The 17332-nt window shown below is 42.5% G+C and overlaps 1 protein-coding gene across 1 annotated transcript; it reads left to right on the forward strand.

Moving 5' to 3' along the window:
- The first annotated feature begins 8186 nt into the window (after positions 1–8186).
- LOC138665936 (uncharacterized) lies at positions 8187–13169 on the forward strand. Its single transcript, XM_069753912.1, has 2 exons — positions 8187–8967; positions 11505–13169. Exons 1-2 carry the CDS (start codon positions 8188–8190, stop codon positions 11508–11510), a joined length of 786 nt encoding a protein of 261 aa, XP_069610013.1. The 5' UTR covers position 8187; the 3' UTR covers positions 11511–13169.
- Positions 13170–17332: the final 4163 nt, after the last annotated feature.

The following is a 17332-nucleotide window of genomic DNA, read 5'->3' on the forward strand; positions in this document are numbered from 1 at the left end:
TCCATAGGTCGTTGTTGCGGAGATACGTGGCACCTATGGTTCCATCTGTTGAGCCTCCTGCCCCGGTTTTGGTGGAGGGGGAATTGGAGTATATTGTGGAGAAGATTTTGGATTCTCGTGTTTCTAGACGGAAACTCCAGTATCTGGTTAAATGGAAGGGTTATGCTCAGGAAGATAATTCCTGGGTTTTTGCCTCTGATGTTCATGCTTCCGATCTTGTTCGTGCCTTTCATGCGGCTCATCCTGGTCAGCCTGGGGGCTCTGGTGAGGGTTCGGTGACCCCTCCTCAAGGGGGGGGGTACTGTTGTGAATTCTGTGGCTGAATTCACTCCTGTGGTCACAAGTGGTACTGCAGCTTCTGAGCTTCCTCCCTCAGGTGTTCTGGTGAGCTCGTTAACTGCTTCATTACTTAACTCCGCCTGATGCTGCTATCCTTGCTCCTTGTCAATGTTTCAGTGTTGGATCTGAGCTTCTCCTGATTGTTCCTGTGACCTGCTGCTCTGTATAGCTAAGTGCTTTTGCTTTTTTGTTGCTTTTTTTCTGTCCAGCTTGTCTTTTGTTTGCTGGAAGCTCTGAGACGCAAAGGGTGTACCGCCGTGCCGTTAGTTCGGCACGGTGGGTTTTTTTTTGCCCCTTTGCGTGGTTTTGCTTTAGGGTTTTTTGTAGACTGCAAAGTTCGCTTTACTGTCCTCGCTCTGTCCTAGAATATCGGGCCCCACTTTGCTGAATCTATTTCATCCCTACGTTTTGTCTTTTCATCTTACTCACAGTCATTACATGTGGGGGGCTGCCTTTTCCTTTGGGGAATTTCTCTGGGGCAAGTCAGGCCTATTTTTCTATCTTCAGGCTAGCTAGTTTCTTAGGCTGTGCCGAGTTGCCTAGGTAGTTGCTAGGCGCAATCCACAGCCGCTTTTAGTTGTGTTTAGGATAGGATCAGGTGTGCAGTCTACAGAGTTTCCACGTCTCAGAGCTCGTTCTTGTATTTTTGGGTATTTGTCAGATCACTGTGTGCGCTCTGATCGCTAAGCACACTGTGTTTCTGGATTGCCTTCATAACACCTGTCATTAGCAAACATAACACAGGTGCTGGTTAATAAAGAGTGATACAATCACCTGACCCAAGACAAACCCAGCAAGAGTGAAAAGACCAGCAGCCAGAACACCACAAGAAAATGGTGGATAGTCACTAACTAAACAGATTCTAACAATAAATATAGAAAATAAGAACAAATATGGACAAATATTAACCCCTTAACGACCTCCGATATGCAGGGCCGTATTTAGAGTTTATGCTGCCCTAGGCACTTTTAGTGCTGCCTCCCCCATTGGTGAGTATGACACTATCGGCAGTGACTTTGGCAAAAATCGCTGATGTGAAAGTAGCCTTTTGCAGCAGATCCGGCAGTTTGTCCGCATCTGCTGCGTAACGGATCACTTATTACAACAGTGCGTTCAGCCTCATTCATTCCCTATGGGACTTGTGGACATGTGTTGTACTTGCAGTTTTGCAGCGATCTGGCAAATGTGGTACTTGCAGCAATGGAAAAAAAAACGCTGCTAGCAGTGTTTTTTTTTGTCTCACCGCAAGAGCAAAACTGCAAGTGCCGCACATGTCTGCAAGTAGCCATCACTACCTCACCTAAAACTACACTATAAAGCTTTAGAAAAAACAATTTATTAACTGACATATTCCTAGGATAATGAGGGCTCCAAGCTACGGCGTAGACTGGGACGGGCAGTCTCCGGGTCTCCATTCTCTCTCTGTGCACACCCTCAGTCCCTGCCTCACTGCCTGTGCACAGACATCCCACCACCCGTTAATCGCTGCTCGCAGTAGCACACCTGCAGAGGTGTATCTAGTGTTTCTGGCACCCGGGGCAAGAATTCCGTTTGGCACCTCCCCAAGGACATATGCGAAAGTATGAAAATCGCATATGAGTGAAGTGTCCATGTGATGACTGCTGGAACCTGCAGAGCTGAATCCTGGCATCGCAGGCTTCTGAATTCTCACAACGCATGCACTGCACACTTTTAGGATTCTCCCTTGCCGCTGGACAGTCATGTCAGCACAAGCATGTGATTTGTATACTTCTGACCACATTCTGACTAGACGTGCCTGGCTTAACTCAGTTCATTTTCATTGACTGAGGTACACCTTCTTCTCCACGGTATTCACGGTGGAAAATGAAATGCTAGGTGAAATCCCAAGAAACAATGAAAACCCTATATTAAGGGTCACCAATCTAACCCAAGAAGAGGTGCGAAACCGGCTAAATAAGATTAAAATAGTTAAATCTCCGGGTCCGGATGGCATACACCCACGAGTACTAAGAGAACTAAGTAATGTAATAGATAAACCATTATTTCTTATTTTTAGTGACTCTATAGCGACAGGGTCTGTTCCGCAGGACTGGCGCATAGCAAATGTGGTGCCAATATTCAAAAAGGGCTCTAAAAGTGAACCTGGAAATTATAGGCCAGTAAGTCTAACCTCTATTGTTGGTAAAATATTTGAAGGGTTTCTGAGGGATGTTATTCTGGATTATCTCAATGAGAATAACTGTTTAACTCCATATCAGCATGGGTTTATGAGAAATCGCTCCTGTCAAACCAATCTAATCAGTTTTTATGAAGAGGTAAGCTATAGGCTGGACCACGGTGAGTCATTGGACGTGGTATATCTCGATTTTTCCAAAGCGTTTGATACCGTGCCGCACAAGAGGCTGGTACACAAAATGAGAATGCTTGGTCTAGGGGAAAATGTGTGTAAATGGGTTAGTAACTGGCTTAGTGATAGAAAGCAGAGGGTGGTTATAAATGGTATAGTCTCTAACTGGGTCGCTGTGACCAGTGGGGTACCGCAGGGGTCAGTATTGGGACCTGTTCTCTTCAACATATTCATTAATGATCTGGTAGAAGGTTTACACAGTAAAATATCGATATTTGCAGATGATACAAAACTATGTAAAGCAGTTAATACAAGAGAAGATAGTATTCTGCTACAGATGGATCTGGATAAGTTGGAAACTTGGGCTGAAAGGTGGCAGATGAGGTTTAACAATGATAAATGTAAGGTTATACACATGGGAAGAAGGAATCAATATCACCATTACACACTGAATGGGAAACCACTGGGTAAATCTGACAGGGAGAAGGACTTGGGGATCCTAGTTAATGATAAACTTACCTGGAGCAGCCAGTGCCAGGCAGCAGCTGCCAAGGCAAACAGGATCATGGGGTGCATTAAAAGAGGTCTGGATACACATGATGAGAGCATTATACTGCCTCTGTACAAATCCCTAGTTAGACCGCACATGGAGTACTGTGTCCAGTTTTGGGCACCGGTGCTCAGGAAGGATATAATGGAACTAGAGAGAGTACAAAGGAGGGCAACAAAATTAATAAAGGGGATGGGAGAACTACAATACCCAGATAGATGAGCATACATATTAGTCCATATAGTATACAAGAACACATCCAAAGTACATAAACACAAAAAAGATCCCTCGCATAAAAATAAGAGAGATCACATGAATGTATAGTTCAAAAACATAGAAACTTTTATTAAACACATACAATATAAAAATCCTCAACCAATAAGGTCATACAGTTAAAAATACCTCCGATCTAAAGAACAGCAAGTCTCATGCAATGATGTAAATAAACTCCTATAACATTGCTTACACATGGCCCACCTAAATGGTAATTGGCCTAAATAATAGCATAATAATGTGGTAAGTACAAAGCCTACATACGGGAATAACTGTATATATCTAATACAGCACACAACTGCTACCAAATTTACACAGAACAAGAGTGTATAATGTCTATAAATATACCGCAATAATGCATTACTAACTATGCATGATGGTGCTATAAATATGCCAATAAAAGGTAGCCACTAGAACTGCATATATGTACAAACTATACTAACTATATGCAGGGGAAACTATATATAGGGGAAATAAGAAGAAAATCGCAATATGATTGTATGGTACAATTACATAGGTAAATCCTATAAATATGCCGCGATGCAAAAAATGCTACCGCTACTGCAAGAGGGCGATGTATATATATAAAGTCAAGTCTTAGACTAAATAGCCCCGATATCTATCAAAACCGATAGTATGATGGCAAACTAAATGTGCCGCGATGCAAAAAATGCTACCGCTGCTACAAAAGGTGATGTGTATATATAAAGTCAAGTTTTAGACCAAATAGCCCCAATCCCTATAAAAACCGATAGTATAATGGCAAACAATCCCCTTACATACCCCTTTGGCCACTAGAAAATAAATCCCGAGTAGGAGATGAAATATAATTACCACATAAATCAAAGCGCAGGACCTGCTGACTGCCCGACGCGCGTTTCGATAGAATATCTTCTTCCGAGGGCGTGTATACAAGCAGGAAGTGGGCATGTATTTAACCTAATGCTAACCAATCAGGAATTAGAATGCTGCTCACGTGATTTAGAAAAAAAGGGAAATGACCTCATTATAATCACATGTGGTTTTTACCTGGATACCAGGACGCATTATGGTCGGACTATAGAGACTACAGTGCTTTAGTGCGCAGGCGTACACTATATGAACGCACATAATGAAACGCCACAAAAAAGTTAAAATGTGCTCATGTTGTACTTCTGTGATAAGAATCCGCATCCTATATAAGGACCGCAAAGTTAAAATATAAAATGTTAACTGGTTTTAAACGGCGCATGCGCTATCGTGGTCCACACGCCACCAGGATCCACCCTCCGGCGGCGGTGAAGAACCCAGCACGCTGACCCAGCATATGCCGTGCGAGAGCGCTGAGGAGTCCTGTGCCGACAGGGGGAGAATCCAGCGGGGATCACAAGGCGCATGCGCACTACCAGTGTGTAATGTGTTTGCCTAATGGCTGTGATACCATCACTATAATATTAGCAAAAACGATAACAAACCAATATACAATAAATATTGTTAATCCAATATACAATAAAGAAGTGATGAAACGTCCCAAGTCAGAAGGTCCGGGTATCCAGGCTGATGATCTGTATAATAGTTCTTGTAATATTACCACTCCGAATATAGTCCTTATTTAGCAAAATTAGATGGTAGTTTTGCAAGGTAATTGAAGCGGCACCAATCCCAAAATTCATAATGCGATGTAACCATGGTGAACAGCATAAATAATCAATCTGAAGGTAAGTGGATGATATAGTTGAGAGGCTCTATAGCTACAAACAAAGACAAAAATATATTAAAAAGGATAATATTAAAAACAACCCAAAACCCCATAAAACTGTGTCAGAATGAGACAGTGACAATGGACCAAATGAACCGCAGAACTATAAAAAGGCACCAAATCCCAAGTTTTCATTCAAACCCTGAGGGGTCATGGTGCCCAACCTATAGATCCAACGACTCTCGGTCTGTGCTAATAATCTGCCCAAATCACCACCGCGAACACCCATGGAGATCATATCGATACCTTTTATCACCAGGCCATTAGTACTGGAGTTGTGAAATTTCTTAAAATGGCGAGGTAAGGTTTTTAAGCTGGTATCATCCTCACTACTTTTCGCTCTTTCAATGTCTCTACAGTGTTCGCGAATGCGGATTTTAAGCTCACGAGAGGTAAGACCGATATATATCTTCCCGCATGGACACGTAGCGTGATAAATCACACCTTTGGAGGAACAGTTGATATTTTTGCGGATTTCAAATTGTTTTGAACCATCAAAATTGGTAAAAACTTTAGTCTTAATTGTGTTGGCACAGGCCTTACAAAGACCACATGGGTAAAATCCAGCATTAGTGCCCGCCCCCGTCTTTTTATTAGATCTACCAGGATTATAAAAACTGTGTACCAACATATCTGATAGATTCCTAGATCTCCTAGCTGTTATCAGGGGTTTAGAAGGTAGAATTCTTTTCAATATAGGGTCAGTAAGTAACACCTGCCAATGTTTATCCACGACATTCCGGAATTCATCCCATTTATTGTGGTATGTGGTAATCAACCTAACACCTCCCTGATCTTTAACTCCAGTTTTATTTGTAGACCCATATAAAAGTTCTTGCCTGGTTGTGCCAACTGCCCTATTGTAACCCCTTCTTATACTCTTTGTACTATAACCCCTATCCTGAAACCGTTCAGCCAAATCCTTGGCCTGAATTTGAAAATCGATAGGATCTGAGCAAATCCTCTTGGCACGGAGAAACTGGCCAATTGGAATACCCCTAATAGTGGAAAGGGGGTGGGAGGAGGTGGCATGTAAGAAGGAGTTTGTTGCAGTTGGTTTCCTATATAGGTTAGTTTGAATCTGACCATTGGTGTCCACACTTATGGAGAGATCCAGGAATTCCACTACTCTACCAACATGGAAAGTGAGATGGATATTTAAGTCATTACTGTTGAGCTGAGTCATAAAGGAATTGAGGTCACTTAAAGAACCTTCCCATATAAACCAAATGTCATCGATGAACCTCATCCAGCCTGAAATCAGGCTGGAAAGAGGCATCGGTGAACATACAAATATCTCACGCTCCCATGCTCCAAGGAAAAGATTGGCATATGAGGGGGCACAACTGGCCCCCATTGCCGTACCTTGGAGCTGAAGGTACGTAACGTTTTTAAAGATGAAAACATTGTGTGTCAAAGCATAACTCAGCAACAGCATAAGCAACTCAACCAAATCACGATCCATATTGCTAGAAATTAGAAATAACCTTGTCGCTTGAAGCCCATCCTCATGACGGATAGATGTATATAGGGCTTCGACATCGGCGGTTACCATTACCGCCGAGTCACTAAGATGGATATTTTCAATGCGACGAAGGGCGTCATTAGTGTCCTGGATATATGATGGCAAAGTGCTGACCAAGGGCTTGAGATAATAATCAATAACCCTAGTGACAATTTCGCATAACCCTCCACAACCAGAGATAATCGGTCTCCCTGGCGGATCCACAGGATCTTTGTGGATCTTCGGAATTAAATACATAGTTGGTAATCTTGGATGCATTTCTTTGATAATGTCCAAGAATTTTTTTGGAATAATGCCCCGAACAAAGGCATCATCCAAAATTTTGATCAGTTCATTATGAAAAGACGGAGTAGGGTCACTGGCCAATTTACGATAACAATTTCGATTATTCAACAGTTTCATAGCCTGTCTTTCGTACATGATATTGGGCCAAATCACAATATTTCCACCCTTATCAGAGGGTTTGAACACCACATCGGTCAAGTCCACTAAGGCATTAATAGCCTCCCTTTCACTGCGTCGGGCAGTCAGCAGGTCCTGCGCTTTGATTTATGTGGTAATTATATTTCATCTCCTACTCGGGATTTATTTTCTAGTGGCCAAAGGGGTATGTAAGGGGATTGTTTGCCATTATACTATCGGTTTTTATAGGGATTGGGGCTATTTGGTCTAAAACTTGACTTTATATATACACATCACCTTTTGTAGCAGCGGTAGCATTTTTTGCATCGCGGCACATTTAGTTTGCCATCATACTATCGGTTTTGATAGATATCGGGGCTATTTAGTCTAAGACTTGACTTTATATATATACATCGCCCTCTTGCAGTAGCGGTAGCATTTTTTGCATCGCGGCATATTTATAGGATTTACCTATGTAATTGTACCATACAATCATATTGCGATTTTCTTCTTATTTCCCCTATATATAGTTTCCCCTGCATATAGTTAGTATAGTTTGTACATATATGCAGTTCTAGTGGCTACCTTTTATTGGCATATTTATAGCACCATCATGCATAGTTAGTAATGCATTATTGCGGTATATTTATAGACATTATACACTCTTGTTCTGTGTAAATTTGGTAGCAGTTGTGTGCTGTATTAGATATATACAGTTATTCCCGTATGTAGGCTTTGTACTTACCACATTATTATGCTATTATTTAGGCCAATTACCATTTAGGTGGGCCATGTGTAAGCAATGTTATAGGAGTTTATTTACATCATTGCATGAGACTTGCTGTTCTTTAGATCGGAGGTATTTTTAACTGTATGACCTTATTGGTTGAGGATTTTTATATTGTATGTGTTTAATAAAAGTTTCTATGTTTTTGAACTATACATTCATGTGATCTCTCTTATTTTTATGCGAGGGATCTTTTTTGTGTTTATGTACTTTGGATGTGTTCTTGTATACTATATGGACTAATATGTATGCTCATCTGATTTCTGTTTTCAAACAGACAGTCCGTTATCATAGGATGGATTATAAAGCTAGAGAATCGGTCTGGCGTAAGAAAGCTACCAATATATTTACCCCTAATACCTCCGTGTCTAATGTTGATTCATCTGTGTCAGATCAAGAGATCTTTAGAAAGTATAAAAATGCTATGTTTAAGAAAACAAGATTTTGGTGGACCAGGACCGCATTGCAGAACTATGTTGACCATGAGATCATACCTAGAGGTCTGCGGGTGCAGCTGTTTCCTACATTTGATTTGAAAGATGAAAAATTGGTTAAAAGGTGGTCTCAGGCTGCCACTATATGTTCTCTTGAGTTCCTCAGGATAATCATTGAGAGCAATGCACAGGTGATATCTGAGATTGAATCTGAATTGGAAAGATTAGAGGAACTAATGAAAAAAGATATCACCAAAGAGAACTTGGAAATATGGTCCAATGAGTTTAATAAGGATCTTGACAAATGGGAGAATGATATTTGTCAGCGAAAATTAAAAAAATATCAGAGAGATATGAGAGATTATGAAGAAAACAAAATTTATAAATGGCAGTGGAAAAAAGTTAATACGGATTTTGATATACATCGCAAATCATCCTTTAATTCAATTTCATCTGCATCAGATGCAAGTACGTCAAGTACAAACCATGGGCCTCATATGACCACCAGATCTGGTGGTAGAAAAAATGAGTATAAAAAACAGGCTGATATTTTCACCAAAGGTTTCAAACATCGTGATGATAAATTTAAGGTAATTAATTTATCTAATCATTGCCTTACAGATACACAACACAAGATCCTTGCCAAGGGACTAACCTTTTCTCCCTCTTGGTATTTAGATCCGTTTATAGCTACTAAGGATCTTCATTTATTCTCGAGGAAAATAATTTTACAGAAAATGCATTACAAATTGGAACTTGATGAATTATTCCCAACGGTTTATGAAAGGGAGGCTTTGGCTAATCTTGAAGCCCTTGAGGAGGAGAACATCGCATCGGTAAGCCATAAATTCCCTACATCTCTGCTGGGCAGATCCAAAAAGTTTCCACCACTCGGTGTTTGCCCAGCTGTTGATGTTTTCACTAAACTAGTTGCCACGGATATTGAAAATCTAAGTTGCAATGGATATGGCAGCTCTAATTGTAGTAAGAGTGAAAGGGAGGCTATTAATGCCTTAGTGGACTTGACCGATGTGGTGTTCAAACCCTCTGATAAGGGTGGAAATATTGTGATTTGGCCCAATATCATGTACGAAAGACAGGCTATGAAACTGTTGAATAATCGAAATTGTTATCGTAAATTGGCCAGTGACCCTACTCCGTCTTTTCATAATGAACTGATCAAAATTTTGGATGATGCCTTTGTTCGGGGCATTATTCCAAAAAAATTCTTGGACATTATCAAAGAAATGCATCCAAGATTACCAACTATGTATTTAATTCCGAAGATCCACAAAGATCCTGTGGATCCGCCAGGGAGACCGATTATCTCTGGTTGTGGAGGGTTATGCGAAATTGTCACTAGGGTTATTGATTATTATCTCAAGCCCTTGGTCAGCACTTTGCCATCATATATCCAGGACACTAATGACGCCCTTCGTCGCATTGAAAATATCCATCTTAGTGACTCGGCGGTAATGGTAACCGCCGATGTCGAAGCCCTATATACATCTATCCGTCATGAGGATGGGCTTCAAGCGACAAGGTTATTTCTAATTTCTAGCAATATGGATCGTGATTTGGTTGAGTTGCTTATGCTGTTGCTGAGTTATGCTTTGACACACAATGTTTTCATCTTTAAAAACGTTACGTACCTTCAGCTCCAAGGTACGGCAATGGGGGCCAGTTGTGCCCCCTCATATGCCAATCTTTTCCTTGGAGCATGGGAGCGTGAGATATTTGTATGTTCACCGATGCCTCTTTCCAGCCTGATTTCAGGCTGGATGAGGTTCATCGATGACATTTGGTTTATATGGGAAGGTTCTTTAAGTGACCTCAATTCCTTTATGACTCAGCTCAACAGTAATGACTTAAATATCATAGTAACATAGTAACATAGTTAGTAAGGCCGAAAAAAGACATTTGTCCATCCAGTTCAGCCTATATTCCATCATAATAAATAAATATCCATCTCACTTTCCATGTTGGTAGAGTAGTGGAATTCCTGGATCTCTCCATAAGTGTGGACACCAATGGTCAGATTCAAACTAACCTATATAGGAAACCAACTGCAACAAACTCCTTCTTACATGCCACCTCCTCCCACCCCCTTTCCACTATTAGGGGTATTCCAATTGGCCAGTTTCTCCGTGCCAAGAGGATTTGCTCAGATCCTATCGATTTTCAAATTCAGGCCAAGGATTTGGCTGAACGGTTTCAGGATAGGGGTTATAGTAAAAAGAGTATAAGAAGGGGTTACAATAGGGCAGTTGGCACAACCAGGCAAGAACTTTTATATGGGTCTACAAATAAAACTGGAGTTAAAGATCAGGGAGGTGTTAGGTTGATTACCACATACCACAATAAATGGGATGAATTCCGGAATGTCGTGGATAAACATTGGCAGGTGTTACTTACTGACCCTATATTGAAAAGAATTCTACCTTCTAAACCCCTGATAACAGCTAGGAGATCTAGGAATCTATCAGATATGTTGGTACACAGTTTTTATAATCCTGGTAGATCTAATAAAAAGACGGGGGCGGGCACTAATGCTGGATTTTACCCATGTGGTCTTTGTAAGGCCTGTGCCAACACAATTAAGACTAAAGTTTTTACCAATTTTGATGGTTCAAAACAATTTGAAATCCGCAAAAATATCAACTGTTCCTCCAAAGGTGTGATTTATCACGCTACGTGTCCATGCGGGAAGATATATATCGGTCTTACCTCTCGTGAGCTTAAAATCCGCATTCGCGAACACTGTAGAGACATTGAAAGAGCGAAAAGTAGTGAGGATGATACCAGCTTAAAAACCTTACCTCGCCATTTTAAGAAATTTCACAACTCCAGTACTAATGGCCTGGTGATAAAAGGTATCGATATGATCTCCATGGGTGTTCGCGGTGGTGATTTGGGCAGATTATTAGCACAGACCGAGAGTCGTTGGATCTATAGGTTGGGCACCATGACCCCTCAGGGTTTGAATGAAAACTTGGGATTTGGTGCCTTTTTATAGTTCTGCGGTTCATTTGGTCCATTGTCACTGTCTCATTCTGACACAGTTTTATGGGGTTTTGGGTTGTTTTTAATATTATCCTTTTTAATATATTTTTGTCTTTGTTTGTAGCTATAGAGCCTCTCAACTATATCATCCACTTACCTTCAGATTGATTATTTATGCTGTTCACCATGGTTACATCGCATTATGAATTTTGGGATTGGTGCCGCTTCAATTACCTTGCAAAACTACCATCTAATTTTGCTAAATAAGGACTATATTCGGAGTGGTAATATTACAAGAACTATTATACAGATCATCAGCCTGGATACCCGGACCTTCTGACTTGGGACGTTTCATCACTTCTTTATTGTATATTGGATTAACAATATTTATTGTATATTGGTTTGTTATCGTTTTTGCTAATATTATAGTGATGGTATCACAGCCATTAGGCAAACACATTACACACTGGTAGTGCGCATGCGCCTTGTGATCCCCGCTGGATTCTCCCCCTGTCGGCACAGGACTCCTCAGCGCTCTCGCACGGCATATGCTGGGTCAGCGTGCTGGGTTCTTCACCGCCGCCGGAGGGTGGATCCTGGTGGCGTGTGGACCACGATAGCGCATGCGCCGTTTAAAACCAGTTAACATTTTATATTTTAACTTTGCGGTCCTTATATAGGATGCGGATTCTTATCACAGAAGTACAACATGAGCACATTTTAACTTTTTTGTGGCGTTTCATTATGTGCGTTCATATAGTGTACGCCTGCGCACTAAAGCACTGTAGTCTCTATAGTCCGACCATAATGCGTCCTGGTATCCAGGTAAAAACCACATGTGATTATAATGAGGTCATTTCCCTTTTTTTCTAAATCACGTGAGCAGCATTCTAATTCCTGATTGGTTAGCATTAGGTTAAATACATGCCCACTTCCTGCTTGTATACACGCCCTCGGAAGAAGATATTCTATCGAAACGCGCGTCGGGCAGTCAGCAGGTCCTGCGCTTTGATTTATGTGGTAATTATATTTCATCTCCTACTCGGGATTTATTTTCTAGTGGCCAAAGGGGTATGTAAGGGGATTGTTTGCCATTATACTATCGGTTTTTATAGGGATTGGGGCTATTTGGTCTAAAACTTGACTTTATATATACACATCACCTTTTGTAGCAGCGGTAGCATTTTTTGCATCGCGGCACATTTAGTTTGCCATCATACTATCGGTTTTGATAGATATCGGGGCTATTTAGTCTAAGACTTGACTTTATATATATACATCGCCCTCTTGCAGTAGCGGTAGCATTTTTTGCATCGCGGCATATTTATAGGATTTACCTATGTAATTGTACCATACAATCATATTGCGATTTTCTTCTTATTTCCCCTATATATAGTTTCCCCTGCATATAGTTAGTATAGTTTGTACATATATGCAGTTCTAGTGGCTACCTTTTATTGGCATATTTATAGCACCATCATGCATAGTTAGTAATGCATTATTGCGGTATATTTATAGACATTATACACTCTTGTTCTGTGTAAATTTGGTAGCAGTTGTGTGCTGTATTAGATATATACAGTTATTCCCGTATGTAGGCTTTGTACTTACCACATTATTATGCTATTATTTAGGCCAATTACCATTTAGGTGGGCCATGTGTAAGCAATGTTATAGGAGTTTATTTACATCATTGCATGAGACTTGCTGTTCTTTAGATCGGAGGTATTTTTAACTGTATGACCTTATTGGTTGAGGATTTTTATATTGTATGTGTTTAATAAAAGTTTCTATGTTTTTGAACTATACATTCATGTGATCTCTCTTATTTTTATGCGAGGGATCTTTTTTGTGTTTAAATACCCAGATAGATTAGCGAAATTAGGATTATTTAGTCTAGAAAAAAGACGACTGAGGGGCGATCTAATAACCATGTATAAGTATATAAGGGGACAATACAAATATCTCGCTGAGGATCTGTTTATACCAAGGAAGGTGACGGGCACAAGGGGGCATTCTTTGCGTCTGGAGGAGAGAAGGTTTTTCCACCAACATAGAAGAGGATTCTTTACTGTTAGGGCAGTGAGAATCTGGAATTGCTTGCCTGAGGAGGTGGTGATGGCGAACTCAGTCGAGGGGTTCAAGAGAGGCCTGGATGTCTTCCTGGAGCAGAACAATATTGTATCATACAATTATTAGGTTCTGTAGAAGGACGTAGATCTGGGTATTTATTATGATGGAATATAGGCTGAACTGGATGGACAAATGTCTTTTTTCGGCCTTACTAACTATGTTACTATGTTACTATGTTACTATGTCACACATGTCTAGTCAATGCGTGACCACATGAATGTAAATCACCAGCACGAGAGAATCCTGACAGCGTGCAGTGCGCACTGTGAGAATTCAGAAGTCTGCAGTCACATAGAATTAGGGTTAGGGTTGGGGCTAAAATTAGGGTTAGGGTTGGGGCTAAAATTATGGTTAGGGTAAGGCTTCTTTTACACTTACCGTGGTTTTGCGTCCCATTTTTGCAGTCCCAATAGATTTCTGTGGGGCCGCAAAAATGGGCCGTAATAATTCTACGGAGTGCCGTACGCCGTATGGCCGTATTTACATCTGTGAAAAAAATCTCAATATTTTTCACAGCTAACGGACACGACCCCCATTGTAATTCAATGGGGCTGCAAAAACAACGGAAGGTTGTTTTTGCGGTGCACCGTGACTTCTAGTTTTGCGGACCGACGTTTTTTTTCCAATAGTTTTGCCATAGTATTGCAAAACCGAAAAACGGCAATCCACAAGTTTTTTGCGGTCCATTATTGCGGCAGACCATGAAAACTGCGGCAATACAGCCCGCAAAAAAACCCCGCAATAACGGGCCGCAAAAAAACAGGTAAGTGTAAAAGAAGCCTTAGGTTTGGGATTAGGGTTAGGTTTGGGATTAGGGTTATGGGTGTGATGGGATGAGGGTTAGGTTTGTAGTTAGGGTTGGGATTAGGGTTAGGGGTGTGTTGGGGTTAGGGTTGTGATTAGGGTTATGGTTAAGGGTGGTATTAGGGTTAGGGGTGTGTTGGGGTTAGGGTTGGAGTTAGAATTGGGGGTTTCCACTGTTTAGGTATGTGGCACCCCTAGGGGTATTTGCCACAAAAATAGTTACTGACAGTAAGTACAAATACTAAAATAGCAAGACTGCACTACCACCTCCGGCCAGAAGGGGGAGCTCCAGAGACTCCCCTTGATCCATTCTGGTCTGAGAGAAGAAATGGCAGTTGGGCCAAGGAGCTGATAGTGAGAGGTCATACAGCTGAATTTCTAACAGCCCTATGACGGTTTCCAGGCCCAAATCACCGGCCTGAGGAGAAGAGGGATAGAGAAAAAGGACATTGTGAGAACCGGGTAGCATTAATCACTACCCAGAACAGGCGCAAAGACGGATACCGGATCCGTGGCTGTATTCATTATATATAATACAGCAACCGGAAAAACGTGAGGTGATATCAGCTTCACTAGGGTCGGATGCAGCAACAGACACAGAGTTCAGCGGTACTCCCAGAGGGGGTAAACCGATAAAAGGACTCGGGTTGCCCGTCGAACCAGGACCCGGAGGGGACAGATTGGGCCGGCAGCCAGTTCACATACAGCAGCAGGGCCACACAGAAATTGCGCACAATAAGAGGCGAAGACCCCGGCAGGGTCAAAGTAACTCAGAGTTCCCATACAGACTCCGGTGACAGGACTGGTTGTAAATCCTTTTATGTTAAAGTAAACTGGTTAAACGTTTCAGTGCCTCAGTCTTTCATTTGGACAATAGCCATCTATCCAGGATCGAGATCGACACCGCTGGGAGAACCTGCTGCTGATCAAGTAAGTGCCTGTCCCCTCATGATACCCCTTACACTGTGCATTGCCTGAGGCCACAGCACCGGGTCAAGCCACCCGTGACATCCCCCTCAAGAGACAGACTCCATTGGTCCGGTGCTGGGTATCCCGGTCTCCTGGGCGTCACAATTGGCGTCACGAACAGGATCTAGCCAGCCCGTATACCGGGTATTGTGTGCCGTGATTGGAGCCCAAAACTGTGAAAACTGGGATGAAAAATCTTGAAAATTGACTTTATTAAAGAAAAATCCATTCCCCATTGAAAACTATTGAAAGTGACTTTTCCCCATTGGTTATAATGAAGTAAAGATGGCCGCCATCCCCTGAGGTGGTCACTTCATGACCGTTGGGCACGAGACTGTTAATTGAGCTGCGCCATCACCTGAGCCCCAGTCTAACTGAAAAACTTCAGAATCCGCCATTACAGAGCGCGCGGTGGGTGGGAGCAGCAGGGGGCGTGTCATTGTGGGCGGCACCAAGCTGAGCGCTCTGACATCAGAGCAAGGGGAAAATCGATCCTGCTGCACAGCGGAACGAATCTACACTATCCCGACGGAAGCGGAGGACCGGAAGGGTCCGGATTAACTAAGGGGGCACAGTATGTCGCAGCACGGAGACGCCGCAGCACTCGGCAACGCTAATGCAGCTGAAAGACAGAGTGTCAATAGAGAGTCCGGCAGCGCAGCGGTGCAAGGAGTGGCGCCCATCATGCCGGTGCTGATGCCATATACCCCGGGTGGCCCATGGCTTCCAATGTATGAAGGTGAGCCTAATACCCTTGACGATTTCAGAGAAAAGATGCTGGCCCATTTTGACATGTTCCCTGTGGGTGAAGTTCAGCGTGTTAGTCTCCTGATGATGCAGTTAAGTGGCCATGCTAAGCGAGAAGTCACAGCATGGGCAGCTGATCTAAAAGGCACTGTTGAACGCATATTTGCTGGATTAAAAGCTACATTTGAAACCACGGCCAGCAGCAAAGCTAAAGTACGATTCTTTAATTGCAAACAAAAAGTTAATGAGGGCGTGAGAGACTTTGCCTTAAACCTGCAGGAAGCCCTTAAATCACTTACACTGGCTGAACCCATTTTTAACACCGGAGCGGATAAACTGCTAAGAGATCAATTTATTGAGGGACTCTACACCCCTTCTCACCGGGGGCATGTGAGCATGCTTGTTTTTAAGAACCCTGAATTGACATTTGCCCAATTAAAGGAGAGCGCTATACGTCTCCAGCTGGCAGAGGCACCTCGGGATCAGGATCCTGCGCAACCCATGGCAGAGGCACCTCAACAACAGGGAGTGCCAGTGACATCAGCTATGTCTGGGGCCATTGCTAAGCCCCTGGGGCCCAGTACTAATGAGGCTCTTCAACAAAAGCTTGACTCTTTAGCTGATGTTGTTGCTTCAATGGCTAAAACCATGCAGGAGATGAGAGGACACAAGATGGAGTTGGCAAACTGTAGAGAGGATGTTCCATGGATGAGACCCCGGAGATACCCGACATGGAGAGGACGACCCCGCGACCGCTACCAACCGGATGGACAGCCCATTTGCCGCCGTTGCCAGCAGCCGGGCCACTTTGCACGAGATTGTGATTTAAACGGGAATCCCCTGGGAATGCGGGCCGCTTCGCAGGAATGAACTTTCAAGGCCCAACACCCTGGCACGACAGGTACATCGGAGGACGACCCATTATCCCTATCGTGCTGGACGGAATTCCCCTCAACGCTTTGCTGGACACAGGTTCCCAGATTTCATCTATACCGTATATCCTTTATAAGAGGTACTGGGCTGATGCAGATATTGATAAAGGGCCCTCTGATGTTGAACTAGATATATGGGCCAGTAATGGTAAGTTGGTACCGAAACTAGGATTCAGGGAGATGACCATAAAGATTGGTAAAGTAGAACTGAAGAAACAGGGTATAATTGTTGTTGATGTTGACCGGCGGAACTGTGAACCAACTGTATTGATAGGAATGAATGTGTTAGAGAACTGCTTTTCCGAAGTCATTTCTGTCTTACAGCAAATTGCTGAAACTGCCCAATCCTGCCAGCAGAGAGTTCTCC

The sequence above is a fragment of the Ranitomeya imitator genome, chromosome 1 (genome assembly GCF_032444005.1).
Source record: "Ranitomeya imitator isolate aRanImi1 chromosome 1, aRanImi1.pri, whole genome shotgun sequence".
Classification (NCBI taxonomy): Eukaryota; Metazoa; Chordata; class Amphibia; order Anura; family Dendrobatidae; genus Ranitomeya; species Ranitomeya imitator.

Coding starts and splice junctions, on each gene's coding strand:
- LOC138665936 (XM_069753912.1), top strand. CDS start 8,188: ATGTATGCTCATCTGATTTCTGTTTTCAAACAGACAGTCCGTTATCAT.